The 19,442-nt window shown below is 43.1% G+C and overlaps 1 protein-coding gene across 1 annotated transcript in view; it reads left to right on the plus strand.

Annotated features, from left to right (window-relative positions):
- The window catches only part of LOC126482007 (spondin-2-like), a 251,315-nt gene that overhangs the window by 191,604 nt on the left and 40,269 nt on the right, over window positions 1–19,442 (plus strand). Inside the window, exons 4-5 of the mRNA XM_050105974.1 lie at window positions 7,767–7,871; window positions 13,412–13,591. Coding sequence (XP_049961931.1) covers window positions 7,767–7,871; window positions 13,412–13,591 — 285 coding nt within the window. The remainder of the gene's footprint in view (window positions 1–7,766; window positions 7,872–13,411; window positions 13,592–19,442) is intronic.

A 19,442-nucleotide genomic window follows, 5' to 3' on the forward strand; every position in this document is an offset into this window, starting at 1 on the left:
GTTAGTTTTTCGATGTGTTATGTGTGGCCTTCAGCCGAGGATTTACGTGAACCCCTTTTAATAAGGTCCTCAGCCGTGTGTATTCTTAAAGGAAATTTTTTTACAAGAAGGAAAGGGTTTATTTTAAATTGTTTGTCTGACCTGTTGTCCAAGCCTTTAGCCTTTGTTTCAGATTTGTTTGTGGCCTTCAGCGGTGCAATAAGTTAATATTTCTTTAATTAGGATTTCTGCTGTTCTGTTCTAAGATTAAAAGGAAATTTCTCGGTTTGAAAAATTGTTTATTAATGTGTTTTAGTTATAGTTGTCCTTCAGACGTGTAGTGTAGGCCTTCAGCCGCTAATCGTTTTCAATTGCCTTTTTTTCAAATTTTAACCTTCTATTTTTAATTACTTTTGATTTCTAAGTTCTTGTTTTTGTTGTGGTTTTGGGCCTTCAGCCCAGAAAGCATCTCAAGTTCTTTAACTAGGCCTTCAGCTATATTGTTTAGTTGTGATCTTTTAAAACCATGTGTAAATTAGTGGTTCTTAGATAAATAAAGATGTTTCTGATTGTGCAACTCACAGTTAACTGTTCACGGCTCCATTCACAATCGTAACCCTATCCTGTGCGCTCTATGCATACCTATCAACTAGGTTTCAACTATAAACTGAATGTATCAGTGTGACTTGAGCAGATGTGCAGAAAGGCTCGCAGACATATGCGCGAAAAGAACCGTCAAATCAGTGCGTTTGTAAGAGGGCGTGTTATTGGCATGAGAGAATGTGATGCATTCCGGGAAATTACTGCTACTGTGGGACGAAGTGTTTCGGTAGTGCAACGGTTCCTAGAATACGACGAGATGAGACATATAGCAGCACCCAGACCACCCCCCCGGGAAGATCTACAACTCATCCGAATGGCACTGCAGGACAGAGCTGCAACATCCTAGGCTCTGGCGCAATAGTGGAACACATCGTACACTATCAGAGATGATAGCCTCTCGCCGTTTATTACGGCACAGGTTATGTGCTCGTCGTCCACTTCTCCACCTACCTTTCGCACACTGGACTCGCATTCGGGAGGACGACGGTTCAATCCCGTCTCAAGCCATCCTGATTTAGGTTTTCCGCGATTTCCCTAAATCGTTTCAGGCAAATGCCGGGATGGTTCCTTTGAAAGGGCACGGCCGATTTCCTTCCCAATCCTTCCCTAACCCGAGCTTGCGCTCCGTCTCTAATGACTTCGTTGTCGACGGGACGTTAAACACTAACCACCACCACCACCTCCACCTACCTTTCACGAGTGTGTAGAAACATGCTAGACGATAATGGTGTAGGGGAATGGTGTCACAGGGAACAGGAATGGTATCAGATAACGTTTTCGGACGAATCCAGGATCTGTTTTTTTGAAAATTATGGCCGCATTTTGGTTCACCGCAGACAGAAGGAGCAGCATCATGGTGACTGCACTCGCACAAAAAAAAAAAAAAAAAAAAAAAATGGCTCTGAGCACTATGGAACTTAACTACTGAGGTCATCAGTCCCCTAGAATTTAGAACTACTTAAACCTAACTAACCTAAGGACATCAAACACATCCATGCCCGAGGCAGGATTCGAACCTGCGATCGTGGCGGTCGCGCGGTTCCAGACTGTAGCGCCTAGAACCGCTCGGCCACCTCGGCCGGCTATCTGCACAACACCACAGACGCTATTTTTAAGCAAGACAATGCACGGCCACATGTTGCTGCACGAACACGAGAGTTATTTGTGTCACAGATGATCAGCCTTTTACTCTGGCCCGCCACATCACCAGACCTGTAGCCATTCGAAAATGTGTGAGCCATGGTGAAACGGCTGGTTAAGCACTATGGCCCAACGCTAGTCACCATCGATGAACTTTGGAGGTGGTGCTTACAGGCACTCAACGGCGAGGTTATCAACGATGAACTTTGGAACTAGGTGCATGCAGCCTGGATGGCTATCCACAGGACGCCGTTCGAGCCTTTCATGTCGTCGATGTCATCACACGTGGAACAAGTTATTAGGGTCCATGGCGAACCATGTGCTTGCTAGACAACAGGACACGATTAAAGAACCGAGGTGACTGAAATGCTGATGGGAGCATGAACGTCCTTTAGTCTGTTTTTTCTGAACATGAGTGTACAAAGAACTGTAAGTGACCCCAAAGCAAAGAATGTGAGATAGTCGCAAGCCTTAAACAAAAGTTGTAGAACCGATGCCAACACAGCCAAGTGGCTGACATCGAACACTCCAGTGCCAAATATATGTATCAGGTACCCAAGGTTCTCTAAGACCAGTCGTCTATGGGATCGGTTTGTCCGTATGATATTATCTGAAGAAATACCTGATCCACAAGTTACGTCGCCTGGTTGGGCACACAACGTCTTATGTTAAGGATACCACAGATTTCATCCAGCTCATATAGGAACACCAAGTACTTGCTACGGATCTATTGATTAGCTTTGACGTAAAATATCTAATTACCAGCGTGCCTACAGCTGAAATAATCTGAAACTATTAACATCCAACATGAACAAATATCGCCAAACATACGTGAAATCTGGAATTTACGAGGTGAGGTACTGGTGAAAGTAAAGCTGCGATGGCGGATCATGGATCGTACTTGGATATCTCAATTGGTGGACCACTTGCCCATGAAAGGCAAAGATCCCTCATTCGAGTCCCAGTCCGGCACACAGTTTTATTCTGCCAGAATGGTGGCTGTCAGCATTGCTAATATGGTAAGCTTAGACTGTCAAGATACGTCTCCGGACCCTTTCAGTAGGATTTTTTTTTCGAACACAGTTTCTACGCCATGTTACATCGCTGCGACTGCTACACGTTGGGCAATCTGCGTTGATACGTAAACAAATCGAATCAATTCATTCACAATGTCCACTGAAGCGCCAAAGAAACTGGGATACGATTGCGTATTCAAATAAAGAGATACGTAAACAGGGAGAATACGGCGCTGCGGTCGGCAACGCCTATATAATACAAGTGTCTGGCGCAGTTGGTAGATCGGTTACTGCTGCTACAATGGTAGGTTATCAAGATTTAAGTGAGTTCGAACGTGATGTTATAGTCGGTGTACGGGCGGTGGGTCACAGCATCTCCGAGGTAGCGATGAAGTGGGGGGTTTCCCTGTACGACCGTTTCAAGACTGTACCGTGAATATAAGGAGTCCAATAAAAGATCAAATTTCCGACATCGCTGCGGCCGGAAAAAGATCGTCTAAGAACGGGACCAACAACGACTGAAGAGAATCGTTCAACGTGACAGACGTTCAACCCTTCCGCAAACTGCTGCAGATTTCAGTGCAGGGCCATCAACAAGTGTCAGCGTACGAACATAATCGGTATGGGATTTCAGAGCCGAAGACCCACTCGTGTACCCTTGATGACTGCACGACGCAAAGCTTCACGCTTTACCTGGGCCCGTCGATACCGACCTTGGACTGTTGATGACTGGAAACATGTTGCTTGGTCGGACGAGTGCCGTTACAAATTGCATCGAGGGGTATGGAGCCAACCTCATGAATCCATGGACCCTGCATGCCAGCAGGGGACTGTTCAAGCTGGTGGCGGCTCTTTAATTGTGTGGGGTGTGTGCAGTTGGAGTGATACGGGGGCCCTAGTACGACTAGATATGACTCTGACAGGTGACCCGTACGTAAGTATCCTGTCTGATGACCTGCATCCATTCATGTCCGACAGACTTGGGCAATTCCAGCAGGACAATGCGACACATCACACGTTCAGAATTGCTACAGAGTGGCTCTAGGAACTCTCTTCTGAGTTTAAACACTTTTATTGGCCACCATACTCCTCTTTAGTGTAGTAATGATAACATCTTAATACGACGCCTCTTTCAGCCATTCTGTGTCGTCTCTAAGTCGATCTGCCTTACGTCGCTGATTCCATACAACCAATTAGGATTTACACACCACTTCAGTGGCATGACTTACATCATCCTTTCAAAGTGACTATTGCGCTCCTTTATTAATATTTCGTGCAGCGAGCTTACCAACGTTGACGCATTACTAGGGAATATACCTATTTTTGTTTTTTGTTTTGTTTAGTATATCTAAACTGATCGGCCCCAAAATTCCGAAATGGAGACATACGTTATAGAACTCCATAATCATACAATTAAATGCGGTTTATGGTGCGAATGTAGTCTGTTGTAGAGAGGTGCATAGTGGATATGGAGTTATCCGACTTTTAACATTGAATGATAAACGATGAACGACACATGATGCAAATTATTCGAATTTCTGAGATCACCAGTGCCTAATTGGTTCTTCAGTATCGCAGGAACTATGTTTCTACAATCGTAAATCACCTTAAAAGGTGATCAGAAGTGTTTGAAGAACGGACATCACGTCGCCTCCACAGACCCGTACATGGCAAAGGACGGTCTGCCAAGTTAGATCGCCGCCGATCTGAATTGGGGTGTCAGGAGCGCATTTCTACCAAGACTGAACGCATCGGCATCAGCAGCCTACGAATGACTCGAGAAAGATTAACTACCGCAATTGTGGCATGCACAGTTGAATACATGTTTTCTGTTCTCCTTTAATGCAGATGACCCGAGGATGTTGTTAATTTGACCGAAACTGGCAGTCAAAAATAAAAATAACAAGTACGACTGTGTATTAAGTATGCAGTTCTAATCTTTTACGAACACCGTCCAACGCCGCTTATACAAAATATTTCATACTTTTGCCTCTTTTGCAAACATCTAGTCTCAGACCTCAACGACTGGTATGGGTCTGTCAGTACCGATTCTGGACCATGGAACAGTGGCAGCATGTAGCATGGACCGATGAATCCCGCCTTCAGTTGTATCGAGGTCATGGGTCCTTGAATTTGACTGGAGATAGATTATATAATGGTAAGACAGAGATTTAGGAACCAGGTTTTAAATTGTAAGACATTTCCAGGGGCAGATGTGGATTCTGACCACAATCTATTGGTTATGAACTGCAGATTGAAACTGAAGAAACTGCAAAAAGGTGAGAATTTAAGGAGATGGGACCTGGATAAACTGAAAGAACCAGAGCTTGTAGAGAGTTTCAGGGAGAGCATAAGGGAACAATTGACAGGAATGGGGGAAAGAAATACAGTAGAAGAAGAATGGGTAGCTCTGAGGGATGAAGTAGTGAAGGCAGCAGACGATCAAGTAGGTAAAAAGGCGAGGGCTAATAGAAATCCTTGGGTAACAGAAGAAATATTGAATTTAATTGATGAAAGGAGAAAATATAAAAATGCAGTAATTGAAGCAGGCAAAAAGGAATACAAACGTCTCAAAAATGAGATCGACAGGAAGTGCAAAAGGGCTAAGCAGGGATGGCTAGAGGACAAATGTAAGGGTGTAGAGGCTTGTCTCACTAGGGGTAAGATAGATACTGCCTACAGGCAAATTAAAGAGACCTTTGGAGAGAAGAGAACCACTTGTATGAATATCAAGAGCTCAGATGGCAACCCAGTTCTAAGCAAAGAAGGGAAGGCAGAAAGGTGGAAGGAGTATATAGAGGGTTTATACAAGGGCGATGTACTTGAGGACAATATTATGGAAATGGAAGAGGATGTAGATGAAGATGAAATGGGAGATACGATACTGCGTGAAGAGTTTGACAGAGCACCGAAAGACCTGAGTCGAAACAAGGCCCCGGGAGTAGACAACATTCCATTAGAACTACTGATGGCCTTGGGAGAGCCAGTCATGACAATACTCTACCATCTGGTGAGCAAGATGTATGAGACAGGCGAAATACCCACAGACTTCAAGAAGAATATAATAATTCCAATCCCAAAGAAAGCAGGTGTTGACAGATGCGAAAATTACCGAACTATCAGTTTAATAAGTCACAGCTGCAAAATACTAACGCGAATTCTTTACAGACGAATGGAAAAACTGGTAGAAGCGGACATCGGGGAAGATCAGTTTGGATTCCGTAGAAATGTTGGAACACGTGAGGCAATACTAACCTTACGACTTATCTTAGAAGAAAGATTAAGAAAAGGCAAACCTACGTTTCTAGCATTTGTAGACTTAGAGAAAGCTTTTGACAACGTTAACTGGAATACTCTCTTTCAAATTCTGAAGGTGGCAGGGGTAAAATACAGGGAGCGAAAGGCTATTTACAATTTGTACAGAAACCAGATGGCAGTTATAAGGGTCGAGGGGCATGAAAGAAAAGCAGTGGTTGGGAAGGGAGTGAGACAGGGCTGTAGCCTATCCCCGATGTTGTTCAATCTGTATATTGAGCAAGCAGTAAAGGAAACAAAAGAAAAATTCGGAGTAGGTATTAAAATTCATGGAGAAGAAGTAAAAACTTTGAGGTTCGCCGATGACATTGTAATTCTGTCAGAGACAGCAAAGGACTGTGAAGAGCAGTTGAACGGAATGGACAGTGTCTTGAAAGGAGGATATAAGATGAACATCAACAAAAACAAAACGAGGATAAGGGAATGTAGTCAAATTAAATCGGACGATGCTGAGGGGATTAGATTAGGAAATGAGACACTTAAAGTAGTAAAGGAGTTTTGCTATTTGGGGAGTAAAATAACTGAATAACTGATGATGGTCGAAGTAGAGAGGATATAAAATGTAGACTGGCAATGGCAAGGAAATCGTTTCTGAAGAAGAGAAATTTGTTAACATCGAGTATAGATTTAAGTGTCAGGAAGTAGTTTCTGAAAGTATTTGTATGGAGTGTAGCCATGTATGGAAGTGAAACATGGACGATAACCAGTTTGGACAAGAAGAGAATAGAAGCTTTCGAAATGTGGTGCTACAGAAGAATGCTGAAGATAAGGTGGGTAGATCACGTAACTAATGAGGAGGCATTGAATAGGATTGGGGAGAAGAGAAGTTTGTGGCACAACTTGACTAGAAGAAGGGATCGGTTGGTAGGACGTGTTTTGAGGCATCAAGGGATCACAAATTTAGCATTGGAGGCCAGCGTGGAGGGTAAAAATCGTAGAGGGAGACCAAGAGATCAATACACTAAGCAGATTCAGAAGGATGTAGGTTGCAGTAGGTAGTGGGAGATGAAGAAGCTTGCACAGGATAGAGTAGCATGGAGAGCTGCATCAAACCAGTCTCAGGACTGAAGACCACAACAACAACAACCGCGTAGCTACGGATGTTGCGTGTGAACAACGTTGTTTCCAGACAGGGGGCTCAGTTATGGTTTGGACCGTGTTGACATAATGACAGTTAGGCTGCACTGTCCGGCTGAAGGGATCAACGACAAGTGAACGTTATATGGGCATTCATGACGTTACTTCCTTTCTGGCATTAGCATATCCTCATGAAGATGCCATGTGCTATTGGGATAGTGCTCCATGTCATCGGTATTTCGTTGCTAGATGGTGCCTACATGAACAATCCGACAGTTCATCATTGCCATGTTATTGACAGAGAATTTATTTCAGTCAAATCTATACATAAATTATTTATCATCTTAAGCGATTTCGGCTTACAAGCTATTGCCAGGAGTCTACAAATACTTGGTGGTCAGTGGAGGATGCTAGGAATAAAGATTTCCGTGAGGCTCACACTACAGGAGATTTTACATAATGAGGTGAATATGAAGTAGGCACAATAAATGAGTCTATCTACTGTAATCATCGTATAGTCGAATATTATCTCATTTCTGGCACTTCTGCTACAAAAATAATTGGTTTTTCTTGCTTAGAAACATTACATATTACGGAAGTGACATTAGTGCTGATAATGTTAATTTTCTTTTGCAGCTGTCCGTGGTGGTTCGCCTCATTCCGTCACCGGACTGGTTTGTTGGACTGGACAGCCTTCCACTCTGCAAGCATGGCAAATGGATTGACTCGCTCTCAATAGACGTAAGTGAACGACCTTTGTATACTCAGCTTATTACGAGGGTGACATGTCTGTATCATTTTACGGAATGAATACTAGTGCTCTCCATCCGTAAATGAGTATTTTTTAATTTAATTTACTGACTAGTGTAACTAGCAATATTTTGTTGATTCCTACCGTTATTCCCTGCATCGTTTTTCATTTACTACGCACTGGTATTTGCGTACTTTTGGGGCAAGTGAACGCTAGCATAATAGGTTCTGAAGAGGAAGCACAGAAGTGTCAGCTGAGCACTGAACGCTGATGATATTAAAAGACGTTTCGCGGCTGGAGTGAAAGGTACGTTTTCATTTTCATATAAAATATAAATTATTCTTCCAGGATGCATGATACGCTGTCTTGACGGAATTAGCTGCATGTATGAAAACACGCGTATACTGGGAAAAATTCGGAGATGAAATACCATAGAGCTGACCACACAAGAAGCAAAAATATACTAGTACTGAAAATGTAAGTAACTGAAAGGAAAAGAAAATTTACCTCAACATGTTGGCTGAACAAGTGCAAATGATGGGCAACATAAGATTTTCCAAAGATTTCTCGAAACAGGTCTTAAATTATAAATAAAATGGGATAAGCGAAATAAGAAAATTAAACACTTATGAAACGATAATTTGTTGTGATGGAACAGGTTCGTAGCCTAATCCATGTACAAGAAAAAGAACAAGAACGCCTGATCACTTCTAATCGATTTGAAGATACTTCAGTGATATACGTGAGAAATTTAATTACACATTTGACTTTGGCACTTCACTGTGTTGCAAACATGCCGATCATTTAGGGAAAACATTTTTCCAAATTCGTTTCTTTCAAATGCCCCTTTCGGGTTTGCCGCCGGATCATATTGTGCAGATCCCACAGTACTTCGTCTATGTAACTGTTTGACATCTTCAGACGGTGGCAGTTGCTGTTTTTAGTCCTGAAAGACGAGCCTGATGATACTCGTGATTTTTTTTACTTTATTATTGTTTCGATCCCTCGTCCCACATGAGCAGGGAGGGGGCTGCTGTTAGCGGTAGAATATTCCGCTCTTCAGCCAAGCAAATTAAAAAAAAAAAATGCATAAAATAATGAGAAACAAACATTAGGGTTGTTTTTCTATTTTAAATTAAAAATCAATAAGAAGCCGATTAAAAACGAAAATATATATGCATTTTAAAAACACATCGCAGAATAGTGAAATTCTTCTGATAGAAAACACTGCACCACTACAGTTTCTTTTAAAATCAGAAGGACCTACACTGGATGAGAAGTGTTATGGGAGGAGAGAATGTGTCCCATAGAGATGAGAGGTGGATAGTGTAAAATATAGAAGGTGGGAAAGACAGAGGGTGAGGAGTAGTGTGGTGTGTTGATAGTGTAGTGGTTACATGAGAAAAGGGATGGGGATGGATGGAGAAGAAAAAGAACAGAGGAGCCCTGATACGGGAATGTGTTTGTATAGGTGCAGCAGCACACTAGGAAAGTATCAGATGGGAGACAATGAGGTTATTGAAATCCAGTTTGAGGACATTACAGGATATGTAGAGGTGTTCTATGTGGTTGAGGAGCGGTGGGAATTTTATGACCTGGGAAAGGATCCATATGGAGAAAAGTAAACGGATTCGGAAAGCGAGCCGGACTACATGGCGTTCGAAGGTTTAGAGGTACTTATAGAACTTTGCTGGGGCGGAGATCCATGCAACATTTGCATAGCAGAGAATGGATCGGATCAGGGTGTTGCAGGTGTGGAGAATAGTGGAGGGGTATAATCCCCAAGTTCGGCCTGTTAGTAGTTTTAGTTTATTGTGGGATTTCTGTTGGATGGTTAATATGTGAAGTTTCCATGTTAGTTTCCAGTCGAGAGTTAGACCAAGATAGATAATCGCGCGGCGAAGTCGAAATTTAACATGTCAGCAGCAGCAATACGCGTATGCGGCCAGACGCTCGTAGTGCCCTCTGCCGGTAACCGCAGAAAGACCTTCCACGCATGTGCTGCGGGACGCTCCTGTGGTTAAAAGCTGAGTTTAACATCAGCTGAGGCCCACGAGAAAGACAGGCCGCGGCGCTTACGTCACGAAGGTAGGCTTGAACCCGCTCATTCGCTCAACTCGGCAGGCAAAATGCGTTTCTAGACCTGTTAACTCGCAGTTGAGCGTGTACGCACTAACGAGAATAGCATCTTGTGCTAGAATTAGCCTTACTGCTTAACGATATTACAATATAATTCAATTTAAGATCAGTATCTTAAAGAACCTTAGAGATTCTTAGCCTTTCTGTCCCCCTGTTTCCAGAATCGCAGCATTATTTTACTTTTTTCTTTCTCTCTTCCGATGAAATGTAGCCCGTAGATCTCCTTTTCGGTAGTTTCTCTTCAAATGGTTACATTGCTGTTGAATTTGTTTTGAACTCTTCTCTGTTTCGGATCGTCTCTAGTGTTCGTTGAGCACGTCTTTTGACGTCTTGTATCTATGTAGACTCTTATTTTATTGATGTGACGAAATGGAAGATATTTTCGCTCGGTTGGTTTTTGTCCATTCTTCCAGGTGTCCATAAAATTTAAAACGTCATTTCCGCATTAAGTCCTTGATCTTTTCGGTGTATATGTAGAGCTTGTTTTTATTGTTTTTCAAGTTCCATCAGTAGTCCTCTGGGATCCCAGAATTTTCCTGCGAATCGTTGTTACCCTTTTTTCAAGTTCTTCCAACTGTCAATTTTTATTTAAAATACAGGGTGATTCAAAAAGAATACAACAACGTTAGGAATTTAAAACTCTGCAACGACAAAAGGCAGAGCTAAGCACTATCTGTCGGCGAATTAAGGGAGCTATAAAGTTTCATTTAGTTGTACATTTGTTCGCTTGAGGCGCTGTTGACTAGGCGTCAGCGTCAGTTGATGCTAAGATGGCGAGCGCGCAACAGAAAGCTTTTTGTGTTATTGAGTACGGCAGAAGTGAATCGACGACAGCTGTTCAGCGTGCATTTCGAACGAAGTATGGTGTTAAACCTCCTGATAGGTGGTGTATTAAACGTTGGTATAAACAGTTTACAGAGAATGGGTGTTTGTGCAAAGGGAAAAGTTCTGGACGGCCGAGAACGAGTGATGAAAATGTAGCACGCATCCAGCAAGCATTTGTTCGCAGCCCAGGAAAATCGACTCGCAGAGCTAGCAGAGAGCTGCAAATTCCACAATCAACTGTATGGAGAGTCCTACGAAAAAGGTTAGTTATGAAACCTTATCGTCTGAAATTGGTTCAAGCACTGTCTGCAGCTGATAAGATTAAAAGAACCGATTTCTGTGATTTTATCCTTGATCAAATGGAAACAGATGAATCTTTCGTTTCAAAGATTGTGTTTAGTGATGAAGCAACTTTCCACACTAACAGGAAAGTCAACCGTCACAATGTCTGTATATGGGGCACTGAGAATCCGCGGGAAACAACTCAGTATGAACGTGACTCGCCTAAGGTGAACGTTTTCTGTGCCATTTCAGCCAATAAAGTTTTTGATCCCTTTTTCTTCGAAGGTGCTACTGCAACTGGACTACAGTATCTGGAGATGTTAGAGAATTGGCTGTTCCCTCAGCTCGAACAAGAAGCACAACAATTCATATTTCAGCAGGATGGAGCGCCACCACATTGGCACTTATCTGTCGGTAACTACCTGAACGTCAACTACCCGAGGCGATGGATCGGCCGCCAGGCAGCCCGTGACAGAGCACTTCATCACTGGCCTCCAAGAAGCCCTGATCTTACCCCCTGCGATTTTTTCTTATGGGGGTATGTTAAGGATATGGTGTTTCGGCCACCTCTCCCAGCCACCATTGATGATTTGAAACGAGAAATAACAGCAGCTATCCAAACTGTTACGCCTGATATGCTACAGAGAGTGTGGAACGAGTTGGAGTATCGGGTTGATATTGCTCGAGTGTCTGGAGGAGGCCATATTGAACATCTCTGAACTTGTTTTTGAGTGAAAAAAAACCTTTTTAAATACTCTTTGTAATGATGTATAACAGAAGGTTATATTATGTTTCTTTCATTAAATACACAGTTTTAAAGTTGTAGTATTCTTTTTGAATCACCCTGTATAATACTCCGAATCATAGATTCCTGGTTTTATAACTGAATTGTAGTACCTCATGTTGGTCTTGTACGATTTCGCTCCAATCATGTACCTGTTCTGTGTTAGTTTGCAATTGAGATATATTTCTTGTGGCTTTGCCTTTGATTACTCCTTTACCCAATCCACTGGATGCATCAATTGTCCTAAGTATTGCCATTTATCTTTTCGATTTACTGTAGCAGTTAATGCGATAGTTCTTGAATACAAGGATTACTGAAGGAATCGTCGACTGGAGAAATGGTTTTCATTATGTAACTTAGTATACTGCCTCATCCAAGGAGAATAGAGATTTCTTTTCTTCACAGTAAGAGGGACTCTAAGAAAGGATATAATTATTATCTCGAAAAAGGGAAACTTAGTGATGGTATTAACCCTTCTCTAGCTGTTCACCCTTCAATGCCATTCACATTTTAAAATGATGCTTGAGTTGGCCGTGATCTTGGTTGTACCAATCTGGATTTTCCTGTTGGAAAGTCCCTTTGCCACCGTTGTTGTGGAGAAAAACCGACCCTTTGAACAGCACCCTTCTACATCTCATTTGACAGGCTCTCGTAACTTCGTTAGAACAACGTGGTAGTAGACTCTTGCGCCTGTCTGGTCCTTATGAGCATAATCTATTATCACCAGACCAAGAATTCTAGAAAAACTCAGCATTACCTTGCCTGTTGATTGTTGTGTCTTCTTTTTCGGCTGCCGTGAACACACTGCTTCCATTCCTTTTTCGTCTCAGGGTAATAATGATACACCCAGAACATGATGATTAGGTGGCTGAAGAACTCATGTGGATCGGCCTAACACACCGCTTCCAGATTCGGCAGGATTTTTGTTTTGATGCGAACTGTCGCAAATCCTAGTGGGCTGCGAACTTTATCGTGTTCAAAGTGTCGTACTAGAAGCTGAAAAGTAATTCGGAAGTGATTTGCACATTCTCCAGTATCGCCTCGATTACGATGAGCCAATAGCCAAGAACCAGCAGCTCCACTGCCCTTGTGTTTACGGTTTCTTCACATAGAGGCTGCCTGTCAGTTCGTCCTTTGAGACATATTTCACCGAAAAGGAATCATCTACTCCACCTAACCACTGAGTCACGTGATGGTGTTATGTTGCTATACACTCTCATGAGGTTAGCATTAAATGCTGCAGCGTTGCTCCCATTCAAAAGCAGAAAACCAATTATTTGACAAGACTCATTTTTTTTCTGTGGGCTACACCATTTTGTTTTGGCTTTTCTAACGGTGTGCTCCGGTATTGTGTCGCGGGGATTTCAATGCCTAATAGGACGGCAGACATGTACCTGCTGCGAAAAAAGAGCTTGTTTTTTGGAGATGATGATGAAACCTTTTCAGCAGCCCTCGTAGTGGTACCGCGGACCACGCAGTGCAGCGTTGTGTCGGTTGCAGCTGCCGCTGCTGGACGCCGGCACGGACGACGGGATGACGTTCACGGCGCCCAACTGGCCCAGCGATCCGGCCCACCCCGTGTCTCGCATTACGTCCCGGGAGCCGTCGCACCCCGGCGCCTCCTTCCACTACCCTCACCTCGACCAGCTGCCCGCCATCGCAACACTGCATCTCCGTAGGGTAAGTCACCGCCTGCAGGGCAGCATCTGATCGCAGTTCCCGCCTCATCATACCTCTATTACCAATAGATTTCATGAACATCGTGCTTCGTAGCTCGTAAAAACTTTGTGTTCTGCCTCATGGCAGGTCTTGTCACGGGGAAAGCCTCGTCAGAGAGGTCAACCACATGAGCGTCTAGGGAAGTGATTCCACTGGTGGTTTCCCGTTGCCTTCCGCCGATGATGATTAAATGATAATGTGGACAACACAACACCCAGTCCTTGAGCGGAGAAAAATCTCCGACCCACCCGGGAGTCGAACCCGGGTCCTTTGGCGCGACAGACCGCCCCGCTGACCACACAGCTATAGGGGCGGACATAGCTCGTAAATATTATAGAAAAAGGTCTTGATCATACAAAATTGTTGTTTGAAAAAAAAAAAACTGTTTAATGTCTACCAGTTTCAGCCACAAAAATCATCGTAATGGCAAGAAGAAAAGGAGAATGAAAATCTTAAACATGGCTGCGAAACAGCAACCGTGTAAATCTGATGCGGTTGAAAAATCAGCCACTCAGTTTCAAAACAAAGGTTTATTAGCCCTTGACTTAGGTTTCGAGATTTCTGAAAATATTTTCTTCAGAAGGAGTGGGCCTTGTTACATCACATGATGGTACATTAGACTAGATGGAGCTGAGCGGCTCTTGTCATATATAAAATTGACAAAACAACAATTATCCCAAGCCATGGCTTTAGATAGCAGCCAGATTACACATATCGTACTTCAGAATGAATGGTCACTAATAAATGCACACAGATAGGGGCTCTTGTCACACAAACGTTTCGTCCTGGGACTCCTACAACAATTTTATATTGACGAGAGCCCCTACCTGTGGGCATTTACTTACTAGTGAGCATTCATTCTGAAGCACGATATATATAATCTGGGTGTTGTCTAGAGCCATGGCTTGGGATAATTCTTGTTTTGTCAATTTCGTATACGACAAGAGCCGCTTGGCTTCATATAATCTAATGAACCATCATGTGATTTAACAAGGCCCAGTCCTTCTTAAGAAGATAGTTTTAAAAATATCGAAACTCAGATCAATTTGTTTGCAATTGGTTGACTGATTTTTCAACCTCTTCAAATAGAAAATTGGTCAGATGTTTTGTGAAATGCTTTGTCTAAAAGTAAGAAATAAAATAGGCTGACGGCCTCGATACGCATGTATAGAAAGGTAAGTGCGTAACATGTTTCGCTTATCTATTTCAACCCTTGCTTTTACACTAATCACTTCACACAACATTTGAACCAATTTTTTTCGCATTTTTAATTTTTTTTTAATTTTCAATTTTTCTTTAGAAAGTAAGTCCGCAGCTCGTGGTCTTGCGGTAGCGTTCTCGCTTCCAGCGCACGGGGTCCCGGGTTCGATTCCCGGGTTCGATGACTAGGTGGTGTTGTGTCGTCTTCATTACGGTCGGAGGAAGGCAATGGCAAACCACCTCCGCTAGGACCTTGCCTAATCGGCGGTGCGGGTCTCCCGCATCGTTCCCTATGCTCCTCGCACCTCTCGTCATCAACATTAGAAAGCATGATCTGATTGGTACCTCCTTTCCTTTCCTAGAATCTTCTGTTCCCTAAATGTCATAAATTTAGTACTTGATTAGGGAAGTCTTTATGACAGCTAGATATCACACCCATGTAACTACATATCACACCAATGTAACTAACTATGCCCAAGATATCTACGCCTGGAAAAGACGCTCTTTTTGAGGCTTCATTTGCATAGGTAGCAGCAGTTGTTCTTGAAATACTCCAGTTTGTCCTGAGATCACTATACAAGTTTTCTTAATTATCCTGATTACTTTAAAACAATTAAAACTGTTGTAATAACGCACAATTCCGAAGCGATAACGTTGAATAAATCAAGTGATTAAAATTACACGAGCTTTCGGCCAACCACTCCTTGGCCACTGTCAAGTGGTGTGACTGCTAGTGGACTGCTGGTACGGCCCTTGTATACACTAGCTGACGGCTGTGACGTTTCTGGTGTCCGCGCAAGGATCTTGCAGACATTTTGAGACCTGCTGCGTAACTGATCTCAGTAATTGACGGATTTTCGTCACAAGCCGAATATCGGTTTGATCTTGCGTGTTTCAGTAGGTGGCTTGTCTTGCTCCACATAGAACCACAAAACGACAAAAAAGAAAGTTTCTTTACATTCTCCTCGTCGGTTGATCGTTTTTACCGACGTTTACAAAATTTTAGCATAGTGTAGTCCTGCATTAAATCACAAGAACTAACGCCTAAGTCCTAAGACTGCAGTGTTTATTTATTTACTTGTTTTTCAGTTCTAATCGTGCAGGATGTACAGAAAAAAAACCGAGAACGCACACAATGTGTTGTGTAGGATGACAAACGGACCAATTTCCGAGAAATAGCTACCAGTTTGGAAGCTGCGGCGTTTCGAAGTCTAAGAACTATACTGTCAAATTTTCTTCGGATTTCGTTTCTAATTCCAGTCAGTTGTGCAATCCATTAGGCGTCAGAGTAAGGTGGGAACAGTGACTACACCTGCAATACTCGTCGTATCTTGAGCAGGACGTAAAAGATAAGAGAGAAACCCATGTGACAATATTCATGGATTAGACGCTGAGCCAGATGTTAGAAATTCTGAGAAAAATAGACGTAAGCTATAAAGATTGGCTGACGCTGTGGCTGTCCTAAGCGAAAAATGAAGGAGGAATATGGGATCCGCTGAGTGGAATTAATAGTCTAACGAGAACAGAATGTGGTTTGTGAGTAAGCCGAAGAAACATGAAAGTAATGAGGTGCAGCAGAAATAAGACTAGCGACAGACGTAACGACAAAATTGTTGTCCACGAAATTGACGAAGTTAGGGAATTCTGCTTCCTTGGAAGCAAAGTATCACATGAAGGAATAAGAAATGAGCATTTTGTCTGTATAATCGGCGATGAGAGAAATATATGAAAAACGCAACAAAAGGGGACAGGATGGATAGGAAATGTGTTGAGACATTACGGAATAGTTAACATGCTATTAGAGGGAGCTGTTGAGGGTAAACACTGTAGAGAAGACAGGGGAATACATTCAGTATATTGTATAATTGAGGACGTAAGATATAGGAGCTACTCTGAAATGGAGAGAGAGAGAGGGAGAGAGAGAGAAGGAGGGAGAGGGAGAGGGAGAGAGAGAAAGAGAGAAGACATTCCTCGAAGTCACGAAAATTCCACTCATTCTGTGGTCGTATTTCGGGCTTTCTCAGTGTGTCCTTGATCCACCATACTCTTAAATAGTACGTTAAAAATACCTGTCAGCCCCCTCTCCCCTCTGATTTAGATCTTCCACGGTTTCAAGCAATGCTTAAATGCAACGACGTTAACGAACAGCCAAAGAACCCTTGATAAACGGAGCAAGGAAGAGATAAAAAGCAGACTAGCAATAGAAAAAAAGGCATTCCTGGCCAAGAGAAGTTTACTGGTATCAAACATAGGATTTAATTTGAGAAAGAAATTTGTGAGGATGTAGGTTTGAAGCACAGCTTTGCATGAAATTCAATCATGGACTGTGGGAAAATTCTAAGATGAGATAACTGAAACGTTTGAGGTGTGGTGCCATAGGAGGAAATTAAAAATTAGGTGGACTGATAAAATAAGGATTGAGGAGATTCTCTGCATAATCGGTGCTGAGAGAAATATATAATAAATAGAACAAGAAGGAACAGGATGACAGAGCATATGTTAAGAAATCGGGGAATATCATCCATAGTACCAGAGAAACCTGTAGAGGATAGATCCTGAAGGAAGAGAGATTGGAATACAATCAGTACATAGGGTTTCCCAATAGAAATGGTCAATATTCAGGGTCAACATTCAGGGATATGATAGGAACGACCATTCGAAGCTAAAGAGTCTAGTAAAGATGGGCTCTAAACTGCATACCTTAATGGCTATGAGCACTTCTTCATCTGCTATACTCTGAAACAAAGCTCTTTGATTTCCAGATTTTGGGGAGAGGTAGTTTTGACCATAACAAGGAGAAACATAGGCTCTAAGATGCATACCTCAAGAGCTTTGAGCAATTGTAAAGTGCAAGGGATGTGTTTCAAAGACGAACAAATGATCATAGCTTTTAAGGTGTGAATTTTAGAGCCCATCTTTATCAGACTTTTTTTTGCTTCGAATGGTCGTTTCTGTCGTATTCCTGAATACTGATCATTCCTCGTGGGACACCCTGTATAACAGAGCACGTAGGTTCAAGTCTACTCTTATATGAAGAAGTTGGCGGGACACATCAAAGCAGTGAGTACACTGGTGACCCAAAATGAGGTCTGTCCTCATAATACTAAAAGACAAGAGAACACTCTTATTGTGGTGGTCTTTCGGGTTTCCTCAATATATACATGACCCACCAGTATCATAATTGTTCGTTGATAAAACCCCTGTCAGTCCCCACCTCCATCTGGTATAGATCTTCCACAATTTCAAGAAGTACACTACTAGCCATTAAAATTGCTATACCACGAAGATGACGTGCTACAGACGCGAAATTTAACCGACAGGAAGAAGATGCTGTGATATGCAAATCATTAGCTTTTCAGAGCATTCACACAAGTTTGGCGCCGGTGGCGACACCTACAACGTGGTGACATGAGGAAAGTTTCCAACCGATTTCTCATACACAAACAGCAGTTGTCCGGCGTTGCCTGGTGAAACGTTGTTGCGATGCTTCGTGTAAGGATGAGAAATGCGTACCATCACGTTTCCGACTTTGATAAAGGTCGGATTGTAACCTATCGGCATTACGATTGCGGTTTATCGTATCGCGACATTGCTGCTCGCATTGGTCGAGCTCCAATGACTTTTAGCAGAATATGGAATCGGTAGGTTCAGGAGGGTAATACGGAACGCCGTGCTGGATCTCAACGACCTCGTATCACTAGCAGTCGAGATGACAGGCATCCTATCCGCATGGCTGTAACGGATAGTGCAGTCACGTCTCGATCCCTGAGTCAGCAGATGGGGACGTTTGCAAGACAACAACCATCTGCACGAACAGTACGACGACGTTTGCAGCAGCATGGACTATCAGCTCGGAGACCATGGCTTTGGTTACCCTTGACGCTGCATCACAGACAGGAGCGCCTGCGATGGTGTACCCAACGACGAACCGGGGTGCACGAATGGCAAAACGTCATTTTTCGGATGATTCCAGGTTCTGTTTACAGCATCATGATGGTCGCATGCGTGTTTTGCGACATCGCGGTGAACGCACATTGGAAGCGTGTATTCGTCATCGCCATACTGGCGTATTACCCGGCGTGATGGTATGGTGTGCCATCACGCCGGGTAATACGCCAGTCTCGGTTACCTCTTGTTCGTATTGACGGCACTCTGAACAGTGGACGTTACATTTCAGATGTGTTACGACCCGTGGCTCTACCCTTCATTCGATCCCTGCGAAACCCTACATTTCAGCAGGATAATGCACGACCGCATGTTGCAGGTCCTGTACGGGCCTTTCTGGATACAGAAAATGTTCGACAGCTGCCCTGGCCAGCACATTTTCCATATCTCTCACCAATTGAAAACATCTGGTCAATGGTGGCCGAGCAACTGGCTCGTCACAATATGCCAGTCCCTACGATTGATGAACTGTGGTATCGTGTTGATGCTGCATGGGCAGCTGTACCCGTACACGCCATCCAAGCTCTGTTTGACTCAATGCCCAGGCGTATTAAGGCCGTTATTATGGCCAGAGGTGGTTGTTCTGGGTACTGATTTCTCGGGATCTATGCACCCAAATTGCGTGAAAATGTAATCACATGTCAGTTCTAGTATAATATATTTGCCC

Source organism: Schistocerca serialis, chromosome 5 (genome assembly GCF_023864345.2).
Source record: "Schistocerca serialis cubense isolate TAMUIC-IGC-003099 chromosome 5, iqSchSeri2.2, whole genome shotgun sequence".
NCBI classification, from domain to species: Eukaryota; Metazoa; Arthropoda; class Insecta; order Orthoptera; family Acrididae; genus Schistocerca; species Schistocerca serialis.